Source organism: Anolis carolinensis, unplaced genomic scaffold, assembly GCF_035594765.1.
Source record: "Anolis carolinensis isolate JA03-04 unplaced genomic scaffold, rAnoCar3.1.pri scaffold_19, whole genome shotgun sequence".
In the NCBI taxonomy this organism is placed as follows: domain Eukaryota; kingdom Metazoa; phylum Chordata; class Lepidosauria; order Squamata; family Dactyloidae; genus Anolis; species Anolis carolinensis.
The window spans coordinates 2,001,339-2,015,196 of record NW_026943829.1 but is presented as its reverse complement, the minus strand read 5'-3'; the positions used below and the strand labels follow the sequence as shown (position 1 = coordinate 2,015,196).

General features: G+C 45.4%; 2 protein-coding genes across 9 annotated transcripts in view; both read left to right on the top strand.

The window, feature by feature from the left end:
- The window catches only part of LOC134292321 (inner centromere protein-like), a 43,472-nt gene extending 31,541 nt beyond the window's left edge, over positions 1-11,931 (top strand). For all 5 annotated transcript variants that reach the window (XM_062966355.1, XM_062966353.1, XM_062966356.1 and 2 more), the window contains 4 exons: positions 82-130; positions 1,024-1,057; positions 4,426-4,573; positions 11,631-11,931. In XM_062966355.1, coding sequence (XP_062822425.1) covers positions 82-130; positions 1,024-1,057; positions 4,426-4,573; positions 11,631-11,812 — 413 coding nt within the window. In that variant the 3' untranslated portion in view covers positions 11,813-11,931. The remainder of the gene's footprint in view (positions 1-81; positions 131-1,023; positions 1,058-4,425; positions 4,574-11,630) is intronic.
- The window catches only part of LOC134294727 (NF-kappa-B inhibitor zeta-like), an 813,925-nt gene that overhangs the window by 790,165 nt on the left and 9,902 nt on the right, over positions 1-13,858 (top strand). Inside the window, exons 1-4 of one of the 4 annotated variants that reach the window (XM_062966361.1) lie at positions 12,288-12,644; positions 12,861-12,898; positions 13,018-13,338; positions 13,468-13,547. In XM_062966361.1, coding sequence (XP_062822431.1) covers positions 12,509-12,644; positions 12,861-12,898; positions 13,018-13,338; positions 13,468-13,547 — 575 coding nt within the window. In that variant the 5' untranslated portion in view covers positions 12,288-12,508. Of the gene's footprint in view, positions 1-12,283; positions 12,645-12,860; positions 12,899-13,017; positions 13,548-13,858 lie in introns of those variants that run through there. The other 3 variants (XM_062966363.1, XM_062966360.1, XM_062966362.1) reach the window with 3 other exon arrangements.

Genomic DNA, 13,858 nt, shown 5'->3' with positions numbered 1-13,858 from the left:
TTGGTGGGCCGCATGTGGCCCGTCGGTTGGACCACACTGGCTATGATAGAAATGAACATATTTATGTTTCTTGACCTATAGCCCCAGCAGCTGTGCATTCAGAAGATGAAGAAACATCAACCGAATCTACGTAAGTTGACTAAAATTTTCAGATTGTATCTAAAGTCTACAATAAAACTGCTGGCAACATTGTTCTCCCCTCTTTGCAGCCTTTTCAAGCCAACTCGGCTTGAAAAGGGGCCGGGCTGTGGCGCAGCTGTTGAGCAGCTGCCTTAAATCACTCTGACCATGAGGTCATGAGTTCGAGGCCAGCCCGTGGCGGGGTGAGCACCCGTCAATTAAAAATAAAAAATAGCCCCTGCTCGTTGCTGACCTAGCAACCCGAAAGATAGTTGCATCTATCAAGTAGGAGATAAGGTACCACTTATAAAGTGGGGAGGCAAGATTAACTAATTTACGACCTGGAATGAGGAAGTGTCGTCAGTGTGGATGATGAAGCAGCTGCTCCCCCCTGTGGCCAGAATCGAACATCCCCTCAGAAGAAGGTTAACTTGCCTCTGCGTGTGTCTCTCAGTCTCTGTTTGATGTGTTTATGGGCATTGAATGTTTGCCCTATGTGTGTTATAATGTGATCCGCCCTGAGTCCCCTTCGGGGTGAGAAGGGCGGAATATAAATACTGTAAATAAATAAATAAATAAACTCCCCAAGCTGCAAAAGCAGAATCACTGGGCTATAAGAGGGAGGGGGCTAAAGAAATGTGCTGTTGGATAAACTAACATCTGCTTGTGCACTGCTGAATGTAATCCGTTGACTTCTGAGAGTTCCAAATTCCCACATGAAAACAGGACAGCTGTTGAGCTTTTATAGGGCTTTGTGTAGTCTAATACAGAATGTGGGTAAGAGTTTAGCTGACAACGCTGGTCACTTCATTTCATTGCGTTAATGTATTTAGTGACAGAATGATAAAAAGGAAATAGTACTGTTTTATTTATATATTTATGTCTTATGTTTTTTCTCCCTAGGTCAGAGCTAGATCCCTCTTCTGATTCTCAAGGGGTAAGTTCTGAAAAGAGGGTAAAGTAAAGCTTAAAGATATAATTCTATATTGTACCTCCTTACCTAGAAGAATCAGATTAATCTAATCTTTTTAAAAATAAAATAGAATTACAAGCTTGGTAGATGAAGGGAGTTCTATGGCTATAGCATAACTTGATTTCAGTAAGGCCTTTGACAAGGTTCTCTATGATATTCTCATGAAGAAACAGTAAAACGTGGGCTAAACAATGCTTCCCAATGCTTCCTCATCATCCTGGAAAGAAGTGACTAGTGTGGTACCACAGGGATCTGTCCCGGGCTATGCTATGGAATCATGGGAGTTGTAGTGTTGCAAAGTCTTTCCTCTTCTCTGCCAAAGAGTGCTGCTGTCTCACCAAACTACAAATCCCAAGATTCAGTGGCATTGAACAATGGCAGTTAACATATCAAATTCCATTCATTCTATGCATCCTTGGACACAGAGCAACAGTTTCAAATTGAGAAAAACACGCCACCTAAACATTAGAAAGAATTTGTTAGAGTTGTTCAACAGCAGCATTTGGACTCTCAGAATATGATGGAGTGGTTTAGGAAGCTGGGTATGTTTAGCTTGGAGAAGAGAAGGCTAAGGGCACATGTTAGCCACCTTTCAATATTTGAAAGGATGTCACATTGAGGATGTGGCAAGTCGTTTTCTGCTGCTTTTGGAGACTAGGACATGAGCAATTCATTCAAAATTCAGGAAAATATTCTGCCTAAACATTATGAAGAACTTCCTGACCTGGTTGGCAGTGGAATATGCTGCTTCGGAGTGTAGTGGAGTCTCCTTCTCTGGGGGTTTTTAACAGTCTGGGTGGCCATCTGTTGGGAGTGCTTTGATTGTGTCTTGCTGCGTAGAATCATAGAATAATAGATGGCAAAGGTTTGACTAGTCTTTTCCAAGTATGATTCTATGATCATTATTGGAACAGTTGATACACATAGGTTTCTTCTGTCAAAGGCTGCTTCTTTAAAGGTGGCAGGCAAATATTCTACATAAATAAAATTATGGTTGAGTAGCAGGGACGATACCTGAAATCCACAGGTTACATTGAGCCTAACAGGCCATTTGTCCTGTTCACTAGAATTGCTGTATGGGAGTCATACAGCATTTGAGTATTACAGCTATCAGAAGTTCTCTTCAATAAACTGTGCTGGATTGGGCTTCTGGGAATTGTAGTTCAAGCATGAAGACTACGTCCGCTCTTGGGCAGTAAATAATCATATGACAAAACAACTAAACTAGAAAACTCTCCTGAAAGAGTGTTTAATATTTCTTTCTTTTTTAAGGTTTTTTAAGGTTTCAATCAAGCACAGATTTTGCTTGGTTGAAAGAATTCCTTTTCAGGTTTTCCCTTTTAAAAAAACAAAAACTAATAGTGATCTTTGAGTTGCAGTTTTCAAAAACAAAACCGAACATTTTGGTTGTGTTTGTTGATCCTGTGTGTCTCTCAGAACTGGCCCCAAATCTGCCAATGTTTCCCACTCCTACGGTTGCGTGTGTGAATGTATGTTTCTCTTTACACTGTGTCTGGCCTCAGTAACACAAGTCAGCATTTGATATTTATTTATTTATTTTATTTCCAATATTTATATCCCGCCCTTTTCACCCGAAGGGACTCAGGGTGGCTTACAACCCTGGCACAATTAGATGCCTATACAAAATCAATCAACAGTACATAAAATCAGTTAAAAAGCAATTAAATACAATATAAAATTACAATATATAAATTTTAAAATAACCAAATCTGAATGCATTGCAAGAATTGTTACATTGTGTTTTCATCTCATACACCTGACTCCAGGACATATGAAAAGAGTACAATTCATTAAGTCTGTTTCTCCTACAGACCAAATCTGTTAAATTCAATCGGCACAGATATTCTCCTTTGCTTCTAGCAATGATTCTCTAACATTTTCAGTCAAACCTGCATATTCTTTGTGACTTCAGTCTTGGTTGTCATTGCAGCCTTCTGTGTCAAACCGACTTGAGGGGAAAAGGACAAACTTTTTTTCTAAACTGGTTGGGGAAAAGAGAGACTGCAGATTAGGACGCGGAACAATGGCTTCAAACTATAGGAAATGAGATTCCACCTGGACATCAGGAGGAACTTCCTGACTGAGAAGTGTTCGGCAGTGGAACTCTCTGCCCCGGACTGTGGTGGAGGCTCCTCCTTTGGAGGCTTTTAAACAGGCTGGATGGCCATCTGTCGGGGGTGCTTTGAATGCGATTTCCTGCTTCTTGGCAGGGGGTGGACTGGATGGCCCATGAGGTCTTTTCCAACTCTACTATTCTATGATTCTATGCAATAGGTATCAAAAATAACAATTGCCAATCTGTTAGGGTTTTTGCTTTTCTCTTATTTGTTGATAGCAGATATGTTAGCCTATCCATATTCATGATTTCCATTATTTTCAAAATCCATTGATCCATTGCCAGTACTTCTTTGTCTCTCCACAATTTGGCATAAACTATCCTTGCATAAACTATCATTGTTCAAAGACTACTTAAAAATGAAAAGATGAAAATATTAATTTGAAACAAGAAAGAATGAGGATAGAAGAAAAATAGTTGTTCCTTAAGTGAAATGGTTAAAGAAAAGGGATGCCCGAAGGAAAAATATCAAATATACCAGGACTATGGAAAGTTTTTACCCAACACCATAAAGTAGATGGAAGTCAATAAGTATATCCTTTTTTAATTTTTTATTGTTATTACCACTGCTTTTTTGTAACACTCAGCAACTTCTTTTCTTTTTTGTTTTTCTTTTCTCTTTTTTTCTCCCTTTCTCTTCTTTTTTTCTAAGCACTTGGGTTTTTATATTTTATTTATTTGGAAAATTTCACTCTAATAAAAATATTTCAAAAAAGGTATCAAAAATAAAAACATCAACTTAATTCCATTAATGTCATTAAAATGGGGCAAGATGCATGTAGTCATTGGCTTATGGAACAAGAATGCCACTAGCAGACTACCTATAAAGATTGTGTATAAAGTCTAAAAGAAGGTATGCTTTTCTCAGATTTGAATGCTTGGAACATTGAAAGATACATCTTTCAACACACACACATACAAGCACAAAAATTAGCAATATCCAGCACAAAGTGTAAGGTGTGTCTTATATAGTCACTCATGAAATGCCTATTGGAATAGAAAATACTTTATTTGCCTTTTAAAAGAAAGTAGCGGTGGTGTCAGTCTAACTTTACTGGAAGAGAAAATAAGTAACTTATTGTTTGAAAAATGATGGAACCTCTCAGAAGCATGCTTGAGATTCTACCATGTTGCTACAACTTATCTAAGATTATCTGGTCTTAAATACAGTAATCAAATGTACCTTTCTGTCCAGAACTCACCTTGTAATTCATATGAGATGACACCACAGAGCCACAAGCACCCCAAGGTTAACATTGACGATTATGGGATGGATTTGAATAGTGATGACTCAACAGATGATGAAAGCCAGCCACGCAAGCCAATCCCTGCATGGGCTTCTGGTAAGTTTTTAATTCATCTGGTACTCATTTGCATGGTGGCAGAGCATTTCCCTATTTTTATTGTTGCTGCAATAACCACAATCTGATGATAGACAGATTCATATAGGATGTGTCTACCAACTGACATTTACCATGAAATCAAAGTAGGCTCCCTGTATATTATATCACTGAGGGACAGTTCTGGAGAAACAGTTTTGGGTAAGGCATTTGTTCTTGACAGCTTTCTGGAACCGTGTTTGGGTTAAATGAGTGTTCGGTGTGATCCAGAGCATTTTTAATGTTTAAATGTATGAGTCTCCAAATCTGGTCTTAACAATGCTTACTTAGAAGAAAATCTGGATTTACTGAAATTTAATATGAGAATTTAGGTAAGGTACTTTTCGATGATAACTCCCAGAAACTTCATAACCATGACCTCTAGCTCTGTTTAAGGTATTCAAAAGACTACAACCTTAGCTAATATAAGAATATATAAACATGTAATATTTGTCATGGGTTAGAAAATTAGACATTTTATTTTATATATTGTGTTTGAAATTTGTTCTATTGGTAAAGTGGTTTTTTCTTTTTCAAAATTTTCAAAACAATTTTTAAAGGGTTAGAAAGTAGCTCATTCATGCATTACGGCTTTGGGGGTTATACATGCATGTGTTCACTTCTTAATGACCAAATCTGAATGCATTGCAAGAATTGTTACATTGTGTTTTCATCTCATACACCTGACTCCAGGACATATGAAAAGAGTACAATTCATTAAGTCTGTTTCTCCTACAGACCAAATCTGTTAAATTCAATCTGCACAGATATTCTCCTTTGCTTCTAGCAATGATTCTCTAACATTTTCAATCAAACCTGCATATTCTTTGTGACTTCAGTCTTGGTTGTCATTGCAGCCTTCTGTGTCAAACTGACTTGAGGGAGAAAGGACAAACTTTTTTTCTAAACTGGTTGGGGAAAAGAGAGTTAATTCTTCCTTTTTTCTTCGTGTACTCTGTGAATGCACACTAATGGAGAACGCTGCGCCTGCGCAGGCTCCAACGGATACTCTTCCAAGCTAAAGTTTGAAATTTGGCGGTAACCCCGCCCCTCTTCCCGGAGGGTATAAAGGGCGCCCTCCGCGCCCGCTCTCCAGTTCCTTTTTTTCCGCCGCAAAGCTCACTTCGGACTCTTCGTTCTTATGTCAACCACGCGTTTTAAACGGTGCACTCAGTGTGCCGCTAAGATTCCAGATTCCGACGGCCACGCTAAGTGCCTTTTCTGCCTTGGCGAAAGCCACGTCGTCGGTACCTGCCGTTTTTGCCTGGCCTTTACAGCTCAGGCCAGAAGAAATAGAGCTGTGAGGCTCCGTGCAGCTCTTTACGAAAGAACTCTTGCTCCTGAGGCTTCCACTTCCACCTCAGCCTCGATGGCGTCCAGGCCTGCTCCGTCGGTATCATCTAAAACCTCGAAAACCTCGAGACCGCGACCGACCAAACCGCCCTGCACGGTGACCACCGCTACGGTATCCACCCGATCGGGCAAGATGGGCCCTTCATCAACTTCGAGTTCGGTGGCTTCGGCCGTTTCCACTCGATCCCGCCTGGCTGCGCCGCCATCTTCTTCCGCCATGAAGATTGCCTTCAAGAGGGCTCAGGAGGAATCCAGACGGGCTCAATCTGACTCGGCAGCTGTGTGCCCGATTCCCCCGACGCCGGGAAAATCGCTGAGGGTCGCGTCGAAACAACCCCCAGCAAAGAAAAGAATGATCCAGAGGTCGTCCTCCTCAGCGTCTTCGAAGAAGGACGTCCCCTCCTCTGGGCCTTCCTCTAGGAGATCCTCTCCTATCCAACCGGCACAACGCCTCCGCTCCTCTTCCTCTCCTCATGGTCAGTCCTCGGATGTGGACGCTCAAGCCTCCCCCGACCGGTCGGTCAGGACGGTTATTAAGGCTCCCCAGCCGGCACCATCTCGTCTTCCGGCTCGACAAGAACTTTTCCCCCCGGCTCAAACACCTGAGAGGGGTAGACAGATGAGGCGCTTAGCCCGCGCCGCCCAGGCCTCCGCGTCCAAGAGCGTTCCTCCGCAGCCGGCTCTCCCTGCTCCTGGGGTTATGCCTCATCAGGACTCTGTGCTCGTTTCTCCTCCCCGGTCCCCTCAAGGGCCCGAGGAGGATGACCCCGATATCGAACGCCCCGAGTCGATACTCTCCGCCTCTGTGGTTTCTCTCGGTCTCGACCTCTCCCCGCCTCACGACGCCTACGAGGTCGACCCACCTTCCCCGACGGATAATATCCGGGCTTTCTCCGACCAGATGGTCAGAATGGCAGACGCTCTGGGGATGGAAATTAAACAAACTTCAAAGGCTGTTACCGACCCCGTTTTCAAGAGGGTTCAAGCCCAAGCCCCGCCGGCCACCTTGCTGCCTTTTCTTCCATACCTCCTGGACGTCATCCAGGCATCTTGGAAGACTCCATCTTCGATACCTCCAACCTCTAAGAAAATAGAGGCCTGGTACCGAACCGATGACGAAACCCTGGAATGGCTCAAGCATCACCCTGACCCAAACTCCATGGTGGTAAAGGCCTCCCAATCGTCGGGTCGACAATCCAACTCCCCGGCCGACAGAGAGGGCAAACGCTTCGATGCGGTAGGCCGCAAGCTATACTCCGGTGCTCTCCTCCTTTGCCGCATGGCAAACTACGGGGCCTGCATGGGCGCTTATCAGCAGATCCTCTGGGAGAAAGCCCAACCTTTCTTCGCCAAACTTTCTGACGAAGACCGATCAGTCCTTTCGACCCTCCAACAGGAGGCGGACTCTCTCGCACACCACCAAATTCAAATGGCTAAGCATACCGGTGATACCGCCGGAAAAATGATAGCCCACGCGGTCGCGATCAGACGGCATGCATGGCTTCGGTCCTCAGGACTCTCTTCTTCCTCTCGACAAGTGATCGAAGACCTTCCTTTCGACACCCAGGGCCTTTTCAATTCTGGTACTGATGACAAACTTAAGTCCAATCACGACTTCAAGATTCTCGCAACAAAGTGCGGGACCGATCAACCTCAGGCTCAGCGGACCCGATGGTTCCCGCAACGGTACCGTCGCTACCCTCAGCCTTTTCGTCACCAGCCGTTTCGACGCTCGTCGAGCTCGAGTCACCACAGTCATCAGCAACAACCTCACCGCCAGCACCAGGTCCCGAAAGGTCGGGGCAAAGGTCCTGCAGCCATGCCACAACCCTAACGCCTACTCTCTCGGGGATCTTTCTATCTCCACTACTAATGCCACTACCATGCCGTTCCTAGGCCCCGACCAGATCCTTCCTCTCTGCTCTTTCCTCGACCGCCTAGCTCCTTTCTACCGCGAATGGGAGTCTATCACCTCAGATGCCTGGGTTCTTCGCATTGTCAGAGACGGCTATGCCTTGGAATTCGAAACTTTGCCACCCACGGGTCACATCCTCCACACCGACCCTTCACCGGAAATATGTGCCGAGGTCGACTCCCTTCTGGCGAAGGGCGCAATCCAGCTTTCTCCTTCCGAGCAGGACACTCGAGGTTTCTTCTCGAGATACTTTACGGTTCCCAAGCGGGGCGGAGGCCTTCGGCCTATCCTCGATCTCCGGGCTCTAAACCTCTTCATTCTGCCTTCAAAATTTCGAATGGTTTCAGTAGCCTCCATCCTCCCGATGCTCCGACACGGAGACTTCTTCGCCTCTATAGACTTACGCGACGCGTATTTCCACGTCTCGGTGCGAAGATCCCACAGACGCTTCCTTTCCTTCAAGCTCCTGGGACAATCTTACCAGTTCACAGTTCTCCCTTTCGGCCTCGTCACGGCCCCAAGGGTCTTTACAAAGGTGGTCGCCGTGGTGGCAGCGCACCTCAGGAAACAGGGCATTATGGTCTTTCCTTATCTGGACGATTGGATGATTGTCGCGTCCGATCCCTCATCCCTTCAAAACCATGTCTCACAGACTCTTTCTCTCCTGCAACGGCTGGGCCTTCAGTTGAATGTCTCAAAGTCTCAACTCCTCCCAACCACAGAAATCCGTTTCATCGGAGCTCTCTTCAACTCCATCACGGAAACCGCCTCCCTACCGAAGGACAGGTTCCTAGCCCTTCAACAGCACCTTTCCCTCCTCCTTCGCAACCGCAGGATCCGAGCCCACGCGGTCCAAGTTCTCCTGGGTCACATGGCCTCCACGGTCATGGTTACTCCTTTTGCCAGACTACGTCTCAGACCTCTCCAAAGATGGTTCATAGACTCTTTCAAACCCCATCGGCACCCGAGCTCAATGTTTCTCACGGTACCGAACCAGGTTCGCCTCTCCCTTCGCTGGTGGCAGGACCCAGCGAATGTTTGTGTGGGACTTCCCTTCCATCCCTCCCTTCCGTCAGTCACCATCACGACCGACGCCTCCAATTTTGCCTGGGGAGCCCACATGTCGAACCTCACCGTCAGGGACCTGTGGTCCACCCAAGAGAGGTCTCACCACATAAACTTTCTAGAACTGTTATCAATCTTCAAAGCCCTCCGGGCGTTTGCCCGCTTTCTTCCCCACAAGACCGTTCTGATCCAAACGGACAACGTAGTAGCCATGTACTACATCAACAAACAAGGGGGTACGGGCTCGAGAAAACTCATGGCTCTCTCGATGGACATTTGGCTATGGTGCATAGCGAGACACATAACCCTGTCGGCAGTTCACCTTCCGGTGGCTCAAAATACTTTAGCAGACTCTCTAAGCAGAATAACGACCTCCCCCCACGAGTGGCGTCTCGATCCCGAGATCCTGAAATCCGTCTTCGACGATTGGGGCTGGCCAGCTCTGGACCTTTTTGCCTCCCCCTCGAACGCTCAACTTCCTCGATTCGGAGCGAGACTACCTCCAAACTCGACTCCGGGCTGTCTCGGAGACGCGTTTCTCCTCGACTGGACTCTCGAACCCGTCTATCTTTTTCCTCCCTTCCCTCTCATCTCGAGAGTGATAGAGAGACTCTATCTAACACCGACATCGGCCATCCTGATCGCCCCTGCATGGCCACGCCAGCCGTGGTATCCCACGCTGCTCCGGATGTGTGCGGATCCCCCCCGCACCCTCCCAATTCTCCCTCATCTACTATCTTCACAGAAGGGACAGGTTCTCCACCCCGACGTCCCATCCCTGCACCTGACTGCCTGGAGGATACTTCCTTAAACTCTCTCCACCCAGACCTGCAGGCGATCCTTCGCGCTGCTCACAAACCGGCCACATCGAAAGCCTATGCTTACAAGCTGGCAAAATTCCAAACTTTCCTTCGGGACTGACGCGTCGATCCCGCCTCTACTTCGATCCCGCTGGTCATGGACTTTCTACTTTCCCTTGCGGATCGTCAACTTTCTCTGGCCTCGATAAAATCCTATCTCGCTGCTCTCTCCTGGCATTTCCAACGTCAGGGACAACCCTCTCTCTTTTCTAACAACCTCATTAAGACCTTCCTTCGAGGCTACAACAACTTGCATCCTCCAGTCCAACCTCCGACTCCCGGATGGAGCCTCGAACTCGTCCTTTCTCAACTAGCTTCAGCTCCCTTCGAACCCATGGCCTCTGCAGACCTTCACCTTCTCTCTTGGAAGACTGCCTTCCTCATCGCTATCACCTCTGCCCGCAGGCCTTCGGAACTGGCTGCTCTCCGGGTGGACGAACCCTACCTCCGTTTCCACCACGACAGGGCTGTCCTTCGCCCGGACATCACCTTCCTACCTAAGGTGGTCTCTGCTTTTCATCTGAACCAGGACATAATACTTCCTGCTTTCTTCCCCAATCCTTCTTCTTCTCTAGAACGGAAACTCCATCTCCTCGATGTCAGGAGAGCCCTCCTTTTCTACAAGGACAGGACTAAGGACATACGTAAGTCACCTAGACTCTTTGTGGCCTACGCTACCCACAAACTGGGCGAACCTCTTTCTTCCCAAAGACTCTCACACTGGATTGCTCAGACCATTGAGCTCGCTTATCAGCTAGCCAAACGCCAGCCCCCCTCTTCGATCTGCCCTAGATCTACAAGGGGCCTTTCCACCTCTACGGCCTTCCTGAGGGGCGTCCCTCTCGACTCCATCTGTCGAGCGGCTATCTGGTCCACTCCATCCACCTTTGTTTCACACTACCGGATGGACTCAAAGAACCTCAAGGACTCGGCTTTTGCCAGGTCCGTCCTCTCCTCCTGCCTTACCTAATGTTGTTGCCTTACTCAAACCCTTTTTTTTCGGGTTTATCCTTCTTACAGGCTGACCGTTGTCATCCATCCCGTTTGTATTCAATGTGCTCAGGGTCTCTTTAACATAGTGCTTGTGTACTATACTTACCCACTGCACTGAAACTTAATTTTTGAATGCTTCTCCCTCTGTTTTCTGAGAATGAGTTTATGCCTACCTCTGTATTTTCTTACAGACTATTGCCTACTTACTATATTATGATTGTGTTATGGATCCTAACACAAGGATCGGTTTTATTGCACTATATGCTATTGCATCGCTTACTTGACCATTGCATTTGCCTGTTTTTTTGCACCTTGTGCTCAATAAATGTGTTTGGACACTAGACTGGTTATCGGGTTTGCTATCCCACCTACCTACACCTTAGCTTGCTAGTCTCCATTAGTGTGCATTCACAGAGTACACGAAGAAAAAGGACAGGTTGCTTACCTGTAACCGTGTTTCTTCGAGTGTACTCTGTGAATTCACACAATCCCGCCCTTCCTTCCCCACAGGCAAACCTCTCCCTTTCTCGCTGCCTTTGCGGCGTAGGAACTGGAGAGCGGGCGCGGAGGGCGCCCTTTATACCCTCCGGGAAGAGGGGCGGGGTTACCGCCAAATTTCAAACTTTAGCTTGGAAGAGTATCCGTTGGAGCCTGCGCAGGCGCAGCGTTCTCCATTAGTGTGAATTCACAGAGTACACTCGAAGAAACACAGTTACAGGTAAGCAACCTGTCCTTCAAATTTGTGCCGCCTCCTTTTAAGAGCTCTGAAACAATACAGCATGCATCTTAGATAAATAATTCCTAATGCTAGTAATATTGTGTTGTCTTCTCCTAGGAAATCAACTGACCCAAGCTGTCATGCACCAATATTACAATCCATCTAATGTCAGGAGGTTATTTGGTGTTGTGAAATGTCCAAACCTGGAAGAAATCTTCTATAAGAGCAAACCACGCTATTTTAAACGCACCAGTTCTGCATTTTGGAACTCTCCACCATTCCCAGACTGTATCATCTAATTTCAAGTGATGGTGATATATTTCAGAGCTGTTTGATATTTTAAACATTTTAAAACTGATATTTTAAACTGGTTTCACCTTATAATGTTAATAAAGTTTTTTCTATTTGAAACTCTTAAGGTTTTCTATGATGTTTTGTCTTTATTTGTGAGAGGAAGAGAACAAGAGCCTTTTGTCCAGTTTAATTTTCAGGGATGAGTAACTAAAAATAGTATTACGACCCAAATTCAGTTCATTCAGCCCTCATGGTATACAAGAGTATATTATCATTACATTTATTATTCTACTCTATTTATTATTACATGTATTATTTTCCTGTATTTAGTATTATTATTACATGTATTATTTTACTCTATTATTATTAAAAGGATACATAAGCACATTGAAATTGAAGAAGATGAGAATAATGATTTAATCAGAGTTGGACAGTCTTATCTTAAATTTGAGCTTGATGTAAATATTCAAAAACATTTAACCTACTGAGGCCTCAATTAATGTAATTTTTTGGGATCTATTTTTATTTCTGAAATTTACCACCCTCGGCTTATACTGGAGTCAATGATCTCCCAGTTTTTTTTTGTGGTAAAATTAGATGCCTCGGCTTATATTCGGGTCGACTTATATTCGAGTATATATGGTGACTTGAGAACATACCGCAAGTCGCTTCTGGTGTGAGAGAATAGGCTGTCTACTGAGATGTTGCCCAGGGGACGTCCGAATGTATTACCATCCTGCTGGAAGGCTTCCCTCATGTCTCCGCAAGCTAGAGCTGACAGATGGGAACTCACCCATTCGAACCGCCAGTCTTCAAATCAGCAACCCTATCCTTCAGGTCAGCAGTTCAGCCGGCACAAGTTTTAACCCATTGCGCCACCGCGGCTCCATGACACGCTGAAGTTGCATGAATTATTATGTACATGTATATGAACACATTGCACGCTTTCTTTCACACACAGACACACATGGAAGCAATCAAAAGGCCCCGACTTTCAAGCCAAGAGTTGCTTAATAATTGTGTTTACTGCTTCTCTTTCTTCTTCCCATACAGAAAAAAACAGGGCTTCCTCCAAAAAGAGACATAAGCAAGTAGGTGGCAGTGAGAAGTGGGATTATTATTATTATTATTATTATTATTATTATTATTATTATTGCAATTTTGGAACCCATCGCACCCCAATGCTCAAATGTTTCTTCTCTTTTTCAAGAACAGGCATTGTGCCTCCAAAAGCGTGGAAGAGCTGGACATCCTGGTCGAAGTCCTCCAGGAAGATTTAAATGCGAGCCAATCCAAATTTGGATTACAGATGCCAACACCGTACGGACAAGTGTCGGCCCCAGAATCTCAGAGTCCTTGGATAGAAAGGGTTGGAAACCCACCATCAGAAGAGCATTGGGAATCTATTCCATTTCAACCACGTTCCCCAGACATTTCGTGGCATCCGTTTGGTTGTGGAGCGATGGAAGGATGTCCAACTCCGACCAACATCTTCCGAAATCAATGCGAGGAAGAAAGACGTTGGCAGAAGGTACGTTTCCAAGTTCTGACCAAAGACGATCCACCTGGGAATCTCATCTTGAACAATGAAGGAAGGACACAGAAGCCATGCGCCGGGTCATTTTTGAAGCAGGAGGTTCCAAAGATATCTTTATTCCAGTTCCAGCTCCAACAGGAAGAAGCCCGGCTGAGGAACATCTCAATGGAGAAGCTTCTTGAGCCAGATCCACATGGAAATAGGTGAGACGATAGGTTTGGTTTTGCTCCTCTTTCAATAACTCACAGTAGAGATACCTTCATAAATAGTGGCTTCTTTACCATGGAGACTCCATTCTGGGTTTTAGTCTGAACTTCAAGCTGACACTGAACTTTCAGAGCCTTGAATAGTCCTGACTGTTGGAAGCAAAGAGGCATCAATGCTTGTATACATTGCCAAGTGACTGCCCTTTTGTTTCATCTCTCTGTTTCTTTCTTTGGACTTTTGCCCTCCACACTTTTGTCTTCCTGATGTTTTGGACATCATCTCCCAGAATTCCTGACCATTAGCCAAA